Here is a 16,332-nt window from a genome sequence, read left to right on the forward strand (position 1 = left end):
GGCAGCGCCTTGCCCTTCCAGGCCAAACTCAGGAAGGCCCCAGTCCTGCAAGGCCCTACCAGTCACAGGGCTTGGCTCCTGCATGCACTCCTGACAAATGGTCTGACTCTGCATAAGGCTGGTATGTTCCAAAGAGTTTGGCAGGGAATGTATATAGAATGCTTATGCCTGAGATTGGAAGATCAAGCACCACTCTTTGGATATATTTCAGAAGCAACCAAAGTCATATCATAGATGATCTGAATCTAAGCTGGCCTTTTACTTGAGGCAGGTGGCATCTCATCAGCTTCCTCTGTGTATTGTGAAGATGGTGCCACAAAACGCTCTGTTGGAGATTGATCAATATGTCTTTTCAAAAGGAGGAGAGAAAATAGAGCACTGTTGCACTCGTGTAGGTTTCCCAGAGGCATCCAGTTGGTCATCAGAAAACAAAATGTTGGACCAAAAAGGCCTTTGTTCTGATCATCCAACATGGCACTTCTGACATTCTTCTGCATATAGTAGAGCTGGAGAGCCTGTTGTCCTCCAGATGCGGAACTACAGCTCCCATCATCCCTGACTATTGAGCAGGCTGACTGGAACTGATAGGAGCTGGAGTACAACATCTGGAGGGCTGCAGGCTCCCCCTTCCTGATACAGAGGATAATGGTAGCTAAATTAAGCCTGCTAGATTAGACAGGCCTTTGATCTGACCCAGGTTGCTCTTCAGCAATTATCACTGGGATAGCAGATTGAGTAGACCCACAAGTCAGCTGGGCACAGTCTTCTCCTCTATGGGAAGACCCGTTGTATCGCTACTAAAATGATAGTCATTGTTTCTCAGTTTGCATCTATACCTATAACTCAGCACATGCACATTTTATGCAAACGGGTGTCCCTTATTTAGTGATGTATTTCATCTTGTTTGGCAATGAGCATGTAGTCATTCTGCACCAGCAGGGCTTTTCTTATGCTTTCAATGGTGAGGTGAATGGGTTGCTGTTGTTTAGTTTTTTAGTCGTGTCCGACTCTTCGTGACCCCATGGACCAGAGCACGCCAGGCACTCCTGTCTTCCACTGCCTCCCGCAGTTTGGTCAAACTCATGTTGGTAGCTTTGAGAATACTGTCCAACCATCTCGTCCTCTGTTGTCCCCTTCTCCTTGTGCCCCCAATCTTTCCCAGTATCAGGGTCTTTTCCAGGGAGTCTGCTCTTTTCATGAGGTGGCCAAAGTATTGGAGCCTCAGCTTCAGGATCTGTCCTTCCAGTGAGCACTCAGGGCTGATTTCCTTCAGAATGGAGAGGTTTGATCTTCTTGCAGTCCATGGGACTCTCAAGAGTCTCCTCCAGCACCATAATTCAAAAGCATCAATTCTTCGGCAATCAGCCTTCTTTATGGTCCAGCTCTCACTTCCATACATCACTACTGGGAAAACCATAGCTTTTACTATACGGACCTTTGTTGGCAAGGTGACGTCTCTACTTTTAAAGATGCTGTCTAGGTTTGTCATTGCTTTACAGTTCTGCAAAACCCACTGAGCTTAACGGGAGACAGGCATGCACCTGGACCCCTGGAATGACCCTCTTTGCCTTTCATATTGGAATCAGTTCTGATTCAGCCCTAAAATTAAACACACCTGTACTGGTGGGGAGAAATATTGTTTCCTTTGATTGACAGGTCCGATTCTTAGAGCAGCAGAATCTGATGCTGAAGACGAAATGGGACTTCTTGCAAGAGAGAAAGTGCTGCAAAAGTAACATGGAGCCCATGTTTAATGAGTACATTGCCAATCTGAAGAAAGAGCTGGAGTGCTTGGAATGTGAGAGGGCACAGCTGCAGGCGGAAATGAAAAACTGGAGCGACACCCTGGAGTGCAACAGGAAAAAGTGAGTGAGATCCCTCATCTCAGCCTGCTAGCAGAAGGACATGATGAAATGCAGAGCCCAAACCAGACCTGTTCAGTCCAAATGCAGTCATAAGCTACGTATGGTGGCCCACCAGCGGATCGGTAAATGGTGGCTACCTCTGGTCATGCCTCTTCTGGCCTTGTGTGAAATCTCCCTTGCCAGCTGTGTGACACATCTGGAGTCCTGTTCATTACAGAAGACATGGAGGGGATGGAAGGCAGAATGGGCAAGAGAAGCCACAACTCTGCCTCATGTGCCTATGCTCTGGGGCAGAGACAGGGAACCTGTAGCTCTCCAGATGTTGTTGGAATCCAACTCCCACCTGTCCCAGTCAGGGATGATGGGAGCTGTAGCCCATCAGCATCTGAAGGGTATTACATAGACTAACCCTACAGACCAGCTCTCTCTTTTGTGATTTGTCAAGCCTAGAGTTCACTCAGCATTAAGCAAAGTCAGTCTTCCAAAGTCATCCCAAAATGAACATGAGCAGAATGATTTTGGATGAGATATGCACAAGTACCTGATAAGGACCACATGAAATAAAGTCATGTAAACACCGTATTTTTCCGTGTATAAGACTAGGATTTTTTCCTTTAAAATAATGTAAAAAATTAGGGTGCGTCTTATACATGGGGGCGTCTTATAGAGGGGAAAATATGGCACTTCACTCATTGCCTGGGTTGCCCCTTTACTTTAAAAACCTTTTTTTCAGATGCCCAAATCCCCTGAATTTTTTTTACATTTCTTTTTGCATGCATCTACTTGTTTTTATGCTGCTGTTTTGTTGATTTTTGGTTTTCTTTTTGTTTTAATGACATTGCTTGTTTTATTTTATACCATAAATGGTTTACAGGTTTTTAAAATATCAAGCAGTCTGTAAATGGTTTTATAATAAATAAAATAAACATTCAGATGTTTCACTTACCTCATCAGGTTCGAAGAGGAGTGTCACCGCCGCACATGTGCTGAAAATGAGTATGTGACTATTAAAAAGGCAAGTGGCAAATCTTCCAAAATATGGCATTTGTTTCTAGACCTGAGTGGGTTTTAGCACTATTCTTGTCCTAGCACCTTGAATGGTAGTTGTTAAGAGTCTTGGCTTCTTATCAATATTTCTTCATTTCATTCTCATGTTCCTGTAGGAGGTGGATTGTGTTTTCATGGACAAGTCAGAAAAGGAGACTAAAGTGGACGCCATGAGGAAAGACATCTCCTTTTTCAGAGCTACCTTTGAGGAGGTAAGGCACTCTCCCATTCACTACAGAGATGGAAAACCTGTTTTTGGACCACAGCTCCTGTCTGTTGTGACAGGTTGTAGCCCAAAAGGCAAACACAAAGATTTTTGAATTGGGGTAAGAGCTGAGAAAGAAAACCATGTTAGAACTAGATCAGACAGACATATTCTCGACCTCTCAGGCAGAAAGCAGAAGCTTTGGTGTGAGCCTCCATGTAGCTGAGAGAACATTTGGATTTTTTTTGATGCCAAGACCATCAACTGCCATCTCTGCCCCTGGTATTCAACCAGTTCACAATACAGCCAGCTCAAGGCAAATCAAACATTTCTTCAGCTGTGTGGAGGCCCCAACTATTCAGATGCAGCAGCGGATGACAACAGCATGGTGGGTGTGGGTGACTTAGGCCAGGGTCTTCTGTCAAGGTTCATGGGGCAACTTCATCATCTTGGGTGGAATAAAATGTGATTGATTAGAGGAGACTATGAGGTAAAGAGGAGCAGGAGGGGGCATTCTAGACTGGGTTGAGCTCATGACATTAAGGCCATTTTAGTGCAAATCTCCCACACCTTAAATCATGCTCACAGAATAATAGGAAGGCAGTATGGGTGGTTGACCTTTAGCACCATCAAGTCTTATCAGGGCAGCTGAAGATTCAAAACCAGCCTGGTTCTGGCCAGTTGTTCTTGACCTCCCATCATCCCTGGCCTTGCTAGCTAGGGCTGAGTCCAGCAACATCTGGAAGGTATTGGCTACCTCTGTCCCAAACAGGCCACCAGAGGTATCCTCCCACATTGGCTAGAGAACATAGAGTGGGGTGTGGGATCAGGTATATTCAAAGGAATTCTTCCATCTTCTCTGAAAAGCGCAGGCCAAATCTGGAGGCAATTTCATGAAAGTAAAACTCCATAGTATTGACAGGCCGTGTTCTGTCCCTCTGACAGGAAATCCGCGAGCTGCAGTCTTGCATTTCGGACACCTGTGTCACAGTGCAGATGGACAACAGCCGAGGCCTGAATATGGACTGTGTCATCGAGGAATTCCGGCGTCGGTATGAAGATATTGCCTCTCGGAGCCGGGCTGAGGCTGAAGCTTGGTGCCATTGCCAGGTGAACCCTGTGGTGGAAATATCTAGCCTGCCTTAAGGCAGGAATGGGAAACTTCTCTCATTCCATACGGTGGACATACAGCTTCCACATTTCTGCCTTCAGCAGTGGAGAGTTGTGCCCTTTGCATTTTGCTGGGTTTAAGACAGAACTGTGTTTCCCACATGCAAAGATGTGTACAGTGTCAATCAACTGGAGAAGGAGGGGGAAGGAAAACAACTGGTGACTGGGAGGAATCACTGGGCATTGGGACCTGGCAGAATGAGGCACTGCAGGGAGAGCAGATTCTGCTGTGGATGGGAAGCACGAGATAAGACAAGGCAAATGAGTGATGGTATAAATAGAAGAGGCTCGTGGTATGGGAAGAAATCTAGAGAAGGGAGTTCCCTCAAGGATGGGTGGATGTCAAAGGATGCTATAGGGGTGCTCTTCAGTTTCCATTGTTTTGAAGTATCTCCCTTTGCTGGAGCTATTTCCCTGATATTCATTCACAGCCTCCTCTCTAGATTGCTTTGGGGTGGGGCCTTTTCATCCATCCAGTGTGGTGTAGTGGTTAAGAGCGGTAGTCTCGTAATCTGGGGAACCGGGTTCGCGTCTCCGCTCCTCCACATGCAGCTGCTGGGTGACCTTGGGCCAGTCACACTTCTTTGAAGTCTCTCAGCCCCACTCACCTCACAGAGTGTTTGTTGGGGGGGGGAGGGAAAGGAGATTGTTAGCCTCTTTGAGACTCCTTAAAGGGAGTGAAAGGCGGGATATCAAATCCAAAACTCTTCTTCTCTTCCCTTCTCCTTGGCCTCTATCACTTCCCACTGAGGCCACATACATTGGCTAGAGCTTCACAGTAAGAGCTGGGCTTCTGAAGGGGAAACAAGGGGAAATTGTGTGACTTCCCCCACCACACCCGGCTTTCAGTGGTTCCAACGTCTTCTCTTTCGCCTTAGTATCAAGAGTTGAAAACGACTGCGGCCAAACACTGTGACAACCTGCGTAGCGTCAAGGAAGAACTTAGTGAGCTGACCCGGATGGTCCACAGGCTGGAGGCAGAAGTTTCAAATGTCAAAGCCCAGGTAAGACGGGACAGTGTTGAGTTTTGGAAGTCATAATTGTGAGGTTAGCTGCAGATTAGAAACTTGCAATTGAAGTATCACAGCTGCTTACCAAGGAACCAAGTGACTTCAGTCAAGCAGGAATTTTCTTTGATCACAACAGATCACTACTGGGTACGGAGTTCAGCATGTAGAACAAATGCTACTCTCATCTTTTTCTTTTTTTAAAAAAAAAAAGTTCCAGTTTTTTAGTCCTCAATACTGCTTGAAAACAATTCCAGGTAAAATTGTAGGAGATCTGATGTGAATAAATAGTACGGGGGTGGGGTGGGGAATTCTCTTAAATGAAACTAAGAGTGTTAAGCTTAGTTAAGCAGACTGTCTCACTAGAGTGGTGCATGCTCTAGTTATCGTCCGCTTGGAGTACTGCAATGCGCTCTACGTGGGGCTACCTTTGAAGGTGACCCGGAAACTGCAACTAATCCAGAATGCGGCAGCTAGACTGGTGATTGGGAGTGGCCGCCGGGACCACATAACACCGCTCCTGAGATATCTGCATTGGCTCCCAGTACATTTCCAAGCACAATTCAATTCAAAAATCCCTAAACGGCCTCGGTCCTGTATACCTGAAGGAGCGTCTCCATCCCCATTGTTCAGCCCAGACACTGAGATCCAGCGCTGAGGGCCTTCTGGCAGTTCCCTCATTGTGAAAAATGTGGTTACAGGGAACCACACAGAGGGGCCTCCTCGGTAGTGGTGCCCGCTCTGTGGAACGCCTTTCCATCAGATGTCAAGGAAATAAGCAGTTATCCTATTTTTAAAAGACATCTGAACGCAGCCCTATTTAGGGAAGTTTTTAATATTTAATGCTGTATTATTTTTAACACTCGATTGGGAGCCGCCCAGAATGGCTGGGGAAACTCAGCCAGATGGGCGGGGTATGAATAATAAATCATCATCATCATCATCATCATCATCATCATCATCATAGTTAGGAAACATGGATCTGAATTATGCCATTGTTCTTTGATAAGAGGCTGAGCAAGGGGTGGGAGATTTATTTAGTTTTTATGCATACCAAAGAACAGGACATTAGAATTGATGGATCAGTGGCCTGATCCAGCAAAGTCCATCCCCCCGTCGCCGTCCCCCCCGCTCCTTGTGTTTAACCATTTTGAAAAGGAATGATCACAGTGTGGGAAAGAATATACAAAGCAATAATTAGCCTATCACTTCGTCAGCTCACAAAATCTCCAGGGGAACTCCTGAAGTGTTGTGGAATATGCAGAGAAATTATGGGTGTCCCCCAAAACCACTCCTTCTAGTTCTTTAGAGTTTGCAACAAATAAGGCATTACATTAACTAGGCAAACCACAGTCCAGGGACCAATATAGCTGAGTTCATGTGCTGTTATGATGCTGTTGCCTTTGCCACCACAGAAAGCAAAACTGGAAGAGGAGGTGGCTGCAGCTGAGGAGCGTGGGGAGATAGCTGTGAAAGATGCCAAATGCAAGTTGGCTGAGCTGGAAGATGCCTTGCACAAGGCCAAGCAGGATATGGCCTGCCAGCTGCGAGAGTACCAGGAGCTGATGAACGTCAAGCTGGCCCTGGATATTGAGATTGCCACCTACAGGAAGCTGCTGGAAGGAGAGGAATGCAGGTGAGCACCATAGGACTGAGTGAATTAGCACACCGGCTGCACTGCAGCACAGTCTAGAGCCCACCTAGCAAAAAGTAGCACACTAGCTATGTATTGTAGACATGAGGCTGGATAAATGCATTGTGTGTGTTTGTTGTGCCTGCCCACAACTGCAAAAAGGAGGATATCAAGCACCTGGAAGAGCGTAATGCATGGTGCTCAGAGAGCATATGTTATTGGGCAACTGATATAAGTACAGTAAATAAATAGGTAAAGGGGGTAAAGGGGACCCCTGACCATTAGGTCCAGTTGTGACCAACTCTGGGGTTGCGGCGCTCATCCCGCTTTATTGGCCGAGGGAGCCGGCGTACAGCTTCCGGGTCATGTGGCCAGCATGACTAAACCGCTTCTGGTGAACCAGAGCAGCGCACGGAAACACCGTTAACCTTCCTGCCAGAGTGGTACCTATTTATCTACTTGCACTTTGACGTGCTTTCGAACTGCTAGGTTGGCAGGAGCAGGGACCGAGCAACAGGAGCTCACCCCATTGCGGGGACTCGAACCGCCGACCTTCTGATCGGCAAGTCCTAGGCTCTGCGGTTTAACCCACAGCGCCACCCACGTCCACAGTAAATAAATACATATCATCAATAAAGAATAGTTGTATGGGGCATGCTTGACTCAATGGGTCAGAAGTTGTTCCATATCACTGTTAAGTCTCCATAGGAGAAGGAAACAGATGAAATCACTAAACCATTATTGAATCCTTGTGGATTTGTCTAAATAGTTGCAGGCTTTTAAAAGTTGTTTTAGGTGTTTTAACAGCAATCTGCAATGCAGAAGTACAGTAGGCTACGTTTTCCTATCACTTTACTGGCCAAAAGTGGAGGCTGGCCCATTAGGCTAACTTCAGCCGTGTAGAAATGGGATTTAGACACTAGGAGAGGATACATTGTTCAGTTAATATCCTTCCTTGCCAGTGGAACCAGCAAGGAAGAGTGACAGTGGCACTTAGCAGCTGCCTTATACCAGATCAGACTGTTTGCCTGCTCAAGTCTAGCATTGCTTGCTCAGACTGGCAGCAGTTCTTGAGAGCCTCAAGAGGACGATATCTTCCCCATTATCTGCGACTCAATTTTTTTAAAAAAGAAAAAGAAAGGCAAGCTGGAGATGACAGGATTCGAACCTGGGGCCTTCTGAAAGTAAAGCAGGTGCTCCGCCATTGAGCTACAACACTCCCTGCTCTGCCCCATGGTGCCTTGGAGGGTATAGAAAGAAGCTTTGGGTGACTCATTGGTGGCCATTGTCAGAAAGCCCTAGAGAGAGGTCATGAGATGAGACACAAGCTGGCAGGGCCATTCTACATCCTTCATGTGTGATATCAGGCCAAGATTTTTCAGTCGATGAATGATCCATAGCAGTGATGGTGATTTCCTAGGAAATAACCCATTTATTTACTACTACTACTACTACTAATAATAATAATTTTTATTTATACCCTGATTTGCTTTTTAGGTTAGGTGAGGGAGAATGTGCTGTGAACATCTGTAAGTATTATGATGACCCCCTTCTTGGGTGATATTGGGGATGATGGTTATTAGAGAAGTGAGATATGATTATGTTTTCATCATGAGTATTTGGGGGGGGGGTGCAAGGAAAAGTGACAGGGGCCCAAGCTATGAGATAATGACTTCTGTGAGGCCAGAGAGTTGAAGGCCAGACAGTGGTGCAATTAGACAGGTTTAGACTCTGGAATAGTGGTCTTATGGGGGGCTCTTTAGTTGGTACTTAGGATGACTCCCCTCGTTATGGGAAATGTGCACATTTTTTTTAAAAATTTTACTGTCATTATGACATTTCTGTGTCCCACTTCATAAGAAAACCCTAGAGTGGTTCAGAAATATGAAGATACAAAATACATGCCCTTAAATATCAAATTCATTAGATGTTACTCCAAAATGTGGGGGCCCTGACCTCTGCCCTAATGTCCCCTCTCCCTGGTCTCCTAGAACCAGTAGAGGTATGAAGAGGGCAGAGAAAATACAGGCAAAGTCTCAGATTGCTTGGGAAGCACCGAGGGGAGTAGGAGGCTTAAGGAACTGTAGGAAGGTGGGGACCTTCAGTCCTCACAACTTCCCCATTGGGGTAAGATCTACCAGGAAGCGTTGCTCCACTCACTGGGCCTGGTCTCTCGAGCTGTCTTGTTACTTTGAATGAAGAGTTAACTTCACTGACTCCGTGTGATTTATTGCTGACCTGCTCCTGACAGTTTTGTGAGTTCACACAGTTATGGAACTCACTCCACGGAAGAGAGTGACGGACACCAACTTGGACAGCTTCAAAAGAGGATTGGACAAATTCATAGATAGGGCTACTGTCAGAGACTGCCTCCAGGTCCCAGCTCACAGAAGACCAACGCTAGCCAGCAGAACTGTACAAAGTCTTTATTGAAGTTTAGTTCCCATTTTCAAACCCTAGCGTGCGTCTCTACGTCTAGACCCTAGACCAGCGAAGCCTCGTCTGAGTCTCCGCCCCCTGTACACCAGTTTAAGACTCTAGCCTTACTCCACCTTCTACGTTTCTCCTTCCGCCTCTGGGTCCTACTACCCCCCTGGGTGCCTTCCTTCCTGGACGCCTCGGAAGCGGACCCTTCGGACTCCTCCCCCTCTCTTCGGCGGGCTTTGGGACCCGGCTCCCTCTCCGGGCTGCTCATTGCGCCCCCCTCTTGTACATTTGAACTTGGCGCGCGCGCGCTGCCCCTGACCTTCCTTTTGACCGTTTCCTCGCTCTCTGATGCAGGCGTGGCTAACCCTGACTCATGTCCTTCCGCTGACGGAAAGCTGCCTGCTGCCGATGTTTGGGACTCCTCCCCCTTACTGCTCTCCGGTGGGGAAGCTGGTCCCGATTTCCAGCTGCTGCTCTCTGAGTCCCCTCTGGCCCCTCCTTCCTGGGGTGTTCCCTCTGGCAACCCCCTAGCTCTGACCACGGGAGCCCCTTTCTGTGAATCCTCTGATTCGCTGGAGAGACTTAGAGACCTCGGATGGCTATCATCGCTGACCTCTCCCTCGGATTCCTCTCCCTCGGTCTCTAATTCCTCCCTTTCCTGTCCCTCTGCTCCTGAACCCCTGACAGCTACCAATGACTACTAGCTATACGAGTTATGCTCTGCCTCAACAGTTTTAGGCAGTAATGTTTCTGAATACCAACAGCTGGAAGCCAAAGGGGGGGATAGGGCTCTTGTGCTCAGATCCTGCATGAGGTCAGGAATATGGTTGGCCACTGTGAGAACAGGATTCTGCCTAGATAGGCCATCGGCCTGATTCAGCAGGCTATTCTTATGTTCTTGTGAGTTGACCTCTAACCACCATGTTGCTTTTCTCCCTCTTCCACACCAGCTGTGCGAAGGAGCCAGGGTGCAGTTGTGTGTGACACCGACCCACGACCTGCGTGTGGGCCCCGCGGCAAGATCACGACAACCTGTGGCCCTCGAGTGACAACCTGCGGGCCAGGCAGAGATTCATGTGTGGATGCCATGCATCCTTGCAGGGATGGGGTGACGTGTGTTCCTCCCTGTGGCCCACCTTGCGGAGAACCATGTCCCCCTCCACGGGGTTTCAGTTGTGGGAGTGGCAGGGGCTCCAGCGTTAAGTTCGTAGCCCCTTCTGGCTACTGCGGACGAAGATACTAGGAAGGTCAATAGGCAGCTGGCACCGCGGATGACCAATAATGGCAACCTCCCCCTATTACTGCCTACCAATAGCAAATACTCAAAACAGCAGATTTGCCAAACAAACCCCTTTGCAGATGTTACAAATGCCCTGCTGTCAATATGGTATTTATTCAGAAACACTAAAGTGATGGCTCCCACCATACATTTCTAGAAGCTGTATGAACTACCAATCTTGCTTAATGACTTGGCTGTTGCAACACAAATGTGTCTTCTTGGTAGCTATAGTAAATTGGCTTAGGGCCACAGAACACAGCTGTACCATCTATGGATACTGGGAGCTATTTTGCAATTTTCACCCTCCTCTTGCTGTTGGATGGCAGGGTCTCCCTCCGTTAACCTGTCAGTCTGGCTGTGTGGTTTCACTTGAAGCCCAAACCTGATCAAAGAGCTTGTCTTCCCAGGACATAATACTTGTGATTAAGTATAAAGATGGCCAGAAACTCCTGTGTGGGTGAAAACATACATGTTGTTGTTGTTGTTTAGTCTTTTAGTCATGTCCGACTCTTCGTGACCCCATGGAGCAGAGCACGCCAGGCACTCCTGTCTTCCACTGCCTCCTGCAGTTTGGTCAAACTCATGTTGGTAGCTTCGAGAACACTGTCCAACCATCTCGTCCTCTGTCGTCCCCTTCTCCTTGTGCCCTCAATCTTTCCCAGTATCAGGGTCTTTTCCAGGGAGTCTTCTCTTCTCATGATGTGGCCAAAGTATTGGAACCTAAGCTTCACAATCTGTCCTTCCAGTGAGCACTCAAGGCTGATTTCCTTAAGAATGGATAGGTTTGATCTTCTTGCAGTCCATGGGACTCTCAAGAGTCTCCTCCAGCACCATAACTCAATCGCATCAATTCTTCGGAGATCAGCCTTCTTTATGGTCCAGCTCTCACTTCCATACATCATCCATACATCACTACTGGGAAAACCATAGCTTTAACAAAACAAAAAACTCCATGGACAAAGACAACAGAAAACATACATGTTCTCTTCTAAATATTCCAACTGGCATTAACATAGAAGAATGATCAATTTTCATTCCCTATAACAAGGATGGATAAACGTATGGCCTTCCAGATGTTGCTGGACTGCACCTCCCACTGTCTTTGCCCACTGGGGCTGATGGGAATTGGCATCCAATTACAATTTGAGGGCTATGGGTTCTCCATCTCTGCCCTGCAATGTGCATAATGAGACAAGTGTGCTATTCTACCTCCAACTGACTGCCCTAAGTGCTTCTGTATAATACATTTCTGCATGCATTTTGTTTCCCATCCTGTTTTGGAATTCTGTTTCTAATAAATGGATTGTGCTGAGCATAAAAAAAAATAAAAATAAAAAAATGGTTTGAGGGATTCCATGTTTTCCCCCTCTTCATTATTGCCAGACTATTGTCCCTATAAAGGGAAGGATAAAGCATTTAAGTGTGTGTGTGTGTGTGTGTGTGTGTGTGTGTGTGTGTGTGTGTGATTTGTTTAGAAAAAAAGATGACTAAGGGCCCTAAAGTATGCTTGTGTACCTGGATAAAAAGCACTGCCAAAAACTCCCATTGATGTGATGAAATTCTTTTTTTGGCTTGGGGTTTTACTAGCAAGCAAGCAAGCATGAATTTCTGCATGAGTAGAATGTGGTACAATGAGGATTTTGATGCTATTGCAGAGGGGAGAAATAATGCAAAGATATGACGGCCAGATGCAAAATGTGATGGTTATGTAAGTTACATCTGCAAGCAAACACTGCGGCAAACCACACATGCATCAGTTCCTGAATTATTTTAAGAATTCTTCCTGGTTAAATCTGAATTTACAGGACGAAGTGAAGAATTCAACGAAGAAAGAAAAGCAGAATAGAGGGAAATCTAATCCAGAGTTGTAAAACCTCTGGACTTCCACATGTGATTGAAATCGAGATCCCATCAGCCCCAGCCAACATAACTAAGGTCTGAGAAGCTACAGCCTGCCCGGACCCTTGCTAGTCCCTCTTCTTTAGCACTTCCTGAAATATGCTGGCCTTGAGCAAATAATAGTTTCACTAGACCCAACTGACCTCTCAGGGTTCTTGTTTTGATGACTCCTATGTGTGCTGCCTGACCTCACAGGAGGAAAGGTCACATTAGATGCAAATGGAAACTGAATGCAATATATCCTTTTCTAAATATTGTACACGGTTTTATGTTCTGGAGCCGATCCAGAGCAGTTTGTCCTGGGAGCAAAATATTTCATGACTGTCAGAGGAAATATCGGGGGGGGGGGTTAACCCCTTGTCGAAATGAGATTCTAGGGCATCCACCATTTTATCAGTCATTGGCTGAAGTCTGTAGATAAATACCACAAAACACCTGGGTGTTCTGAAGCCTGGCCAAATTTAGAGGTTTGACCTCTAGTGGTTGTACTAGAGTGGAGCAAGCAGGAGGGGTAGCCCCTAAGGTGTAAATAAAACGATACATCCCAAAGACGCCACAGTCTCCATTGACTTTCCAAGGAAAGGGAACCCTGGGTAAAAGCTGCAGCCCCTGGAGCTTTTCATTGCTTGGAGACTGTGATGTGTGGAACAATTTGTTGTGTACAATATCTACTAGTCCTGGACTCAAAATACTGAAGCCAAAATGACTGGCTGAGTGACAGTTAATTTGTAAACATTTCTAATTACACAGTTGGATGAAATCAGGATCTCTTATGCTAAAATCATGGGAATGAAACTGGCTGAGGGGAAGAAGAACACGACTGGTCTAGGAAGCAGCTTTCCGAGGGATTTTCTCATTTTCTTTTGACTCGGTGCCTTGCAGATTTTCTTGGCAGGAATGCAAAGGAAACAAGTAAGGACAAAGCGATGGTGCTAAGTAGAGAGTTATGCTGGCACATACAGCAATTAGGAACTTTTCTCACCCAAATCTCACACACAGTCTTGGAACAGAGATTGTCATATATGGGTGGGAAAGGCAAGCACAGAACAAGCAGACAAAGAAGGCGGCAGGTTCTAGACATAAAAGCCCTGCTAATAGGACCAATATGCAGATGACACAACCTTGATGGCAGAAAGTGAGGAGGAATTAAAGAACCTTTTAATGAGGGTGAAAGAGGAGAGCGCAAAATATGGTCTGAAGCTCAACATCAAAAAACGAAGATCATGGCTACTGGTCCCATCACCTCCTGGCAAATAGAAGGGGAAGAAATGGAGGCAGTGAGAGATTTTACTTTCTTGGGCTCCATGATCACTGCAGATGGTGACAGCAGCCACAAAATTAAAAGACGCCTGCTTCTTGGGAGAAAAGCAATGACAAACCTAGACAGCATCTTCAAAAAGCAGAGACATCACCTTGCCAACAAAGGTCCGTATAGTTAAAGCCATGGTTTTCCAAGTAGTGATGTATGGAAGTGAGAGCTGGACCATAAAGAAGGCTGATCGCCGAAGAATTGATGCTTTTGAATTATGGTGCTGGAGGAGACTCTTGAGAGTCCCATGGACTGCAAGAAGATCAAACGCATCCATTCTTAAGGAAATCAGCCCTGAGTGCTCACTGGAAGGACAGATCGTGAAGCTGAGGCTCCAGTACTTTGGCCACCTCATGAGAAGAGAAGACTCCCTGGAGAAGACACTGATGCTGGGAAAGATGGAGGGTACAAGGAGAAGGGGGCGACAGAGGACGAGATGGTTGGATAGTGTTTTCGAGGTTACCAGCATGAGTTTGACCAAACTGCGGGAGGTAGTGGAGGACAGAGGTGCCTGGCGTGCTCTTGTCCATGGGGTCACGAAGAGTCGGACACGACTAAACGACTAAACAACAACAATAGGACCAAAGACACATCTGGCCCTAAAAATTGTGTTTCAGCAACTCCTGACACTGCTGCAACCTATGATTCATGCTATCTCTCCTGGGTTCCCTCTCCAAGTCCCTGAAATTATTTCCAACCTTTGTTCAAGAGTACAGTGGTACCTCAGGTTAAAGACGCTAACCCAGAAATAGTGCCTCAGGTTAAGAACTTTGCTTCAGGTTGAGAACAGAAATCACACAACAGTGGCATGGCGGCAGTGAGAGGCCCCATTAGCTAAAGTGGTGCTTCAGGTTAAGAACAGTTTCAGGTTAAAAACGGACCTCCGGAACGAATTAAGTTCTTAACCCGAGGTACCACTGTGGTTTGCTGCTATTTATTTTTTTTAATAATATTTATTAAAGTTTCAAATAGTACAAAAAACAAAAAGAAAAGAGAAAAGAAAAAACAAGAAAAAAAAGGTTCACTCATTACAGTTCAAATTTTCAATAACTTCTTTCCACAACTTCCCCTCACCTCCCCTTCTTGTATTCCATGGAACACTGTGGTTTGCTGCTAAATCATAGTTGGGTGAGACCTAGCCAGTCCTCTGATGGGCATGTTGCAGCCCCCAGAGCAGAGAACAGGTGGGGGCGTGGTTGGCGCGCATCCCAGGGGTGTGGCGTGGTGCCCACGGGGGGTGTGGCGAGCGGTGCAGGGGCATGGTGCGGTGCCCGCGGGGGCATGGCACGCATCCAGGTTTGCGCAGCATGCGGCGCGTGTCTCGGGAGGGTGCGGCATGCGGCATGCGTCCCGGGGGGTGGCCACAATGCCACCCTTGCCCCAAATGGTGCCCAGGGCGGTGCGCTCCCCTGCCCCCCCTTCGTACGTCAGTGCATACAACAAGGACTGGGCAGGGGGATGGGCAACACAGCACCTCCCCCTGCCCAGTCCTTGTTGTATGACCACTGTAAATAGGCCCAATTGGACTACAATTCCCATCAGCCCCAGATAGCATGGCTAGAGCAGACCTACCCATGAGACAGACTGAAGCAACCATTTTGCTTCTATAACCTCTCTCTGTAAATATCAAATAAAAAAGGATGGTAAGAAACCTTCCCTTGTCTTTTTACTTTCCTGGGCAACCTGCTGGGAGTTGCTTACAGCATCCTGGCATACAGCTGTGTTGAATCATAGACTCATAGAATCATAGAGTTGGAATAGACCACAAGGGCCATCGAGTCCAACCCCCTGCCAAGCAGGAAACACCATCAGAGCACTCCTGACATATGGTTGTCAAGCCTCTGCTTAAAGACCTCCAAAGAAGGAGACTCCACCACACGCTGCTTCTGCTTCCATATGTGCCACCAGCATTAGTAGTGCTGCAGTAAAACTGCTAGCACATTTGCAAAGCTAAGCAGGGTCCAGTATGGTTTCAAATTGGATGGGGGACTGTGTGTTTGGACGGGGTTAGACTAGAGGACTCCAACTCTGTGATTCTATGATCCTTCTATGATTATCCAAGAAAGGGGGGTGGGGGCAGCAGAAGCAAGGATGACAACAAAAATTATCTCATTTGCCTTTTCCAGCTTTCCCACAAGTTTTAAATGTAATAATTGCATTGTCATTTGTATCAGCACGATTCTCCCCACATCCCCAGGTAGAGGCAAGAGGCATAGTTAAGGATGGTGAAGTAATCCTAGCATGTTAGAGCCTGCAAAAAGGGGTTCTAAATTTACAAGTTTAATATACATAATAGCTGGTGTGCTCCAGCCTGAAATCCTTCTCACACTGTGTAGCAAGTTTGATATAACAGTGGCACCTTGGTTCTCAAACGCCTTGGTACTCAAACAACTTGGAACCCAAACACTGCAAACCAGGAAGTAAGTGGTTTGCGAACTTTTTTCAGAAGCCGAACATGCTCCGTGTTGAGAGCCACACTTCGGTTTTGAGT

General features: G+C 46.7%; 1 protein-coding gene across 1 annotated transcript; it reads left to right on the forward strand.

Annotated features, from left to right (window-relative positions):
• Positions 1-3,767: 3,767 nt before the first annotated feature.
• LOC114593009 (keratin, type II cuticular Hb4-like) lies at positions 3,768-10,995 on the forward strand. Its single transcript, XM_077923822.1, has 5 exons — positions 3,768-4,227; positions 5,166-5,291; positions 6,710-6,930; positions 8,425-8,456; positions 10,305-10,995. Exons 1-5 carry the CDS (start codon positions 4,114-4,116, stop codon positions 10,595-10,597), a joined length of 786 nt encoding a protein of 261 aa, XP_077779948.1. The 5' UTR covers positions 3,768-4,113; the 3' UTR covers positions 10,598-10,995.
• The last annotated feature ends 5,337 nt before the right edge of the window (positions 10,996-16,332 follow it).

This window comes from Podarcis muralis, chromosome 2, assembly GCF_964188315.1.
Source record: "Podarcis muralis chromosome 2, rPodMur119.hap1.1, whole genome shotgun sequence".
Classification (NCBI taxonomy): domain Eukaryota; kingdom Metazoa; phylum Chordata; class Lepidosauria; order Squamata; family Lacertidae; genus Podarcis; species Podarcis muralis.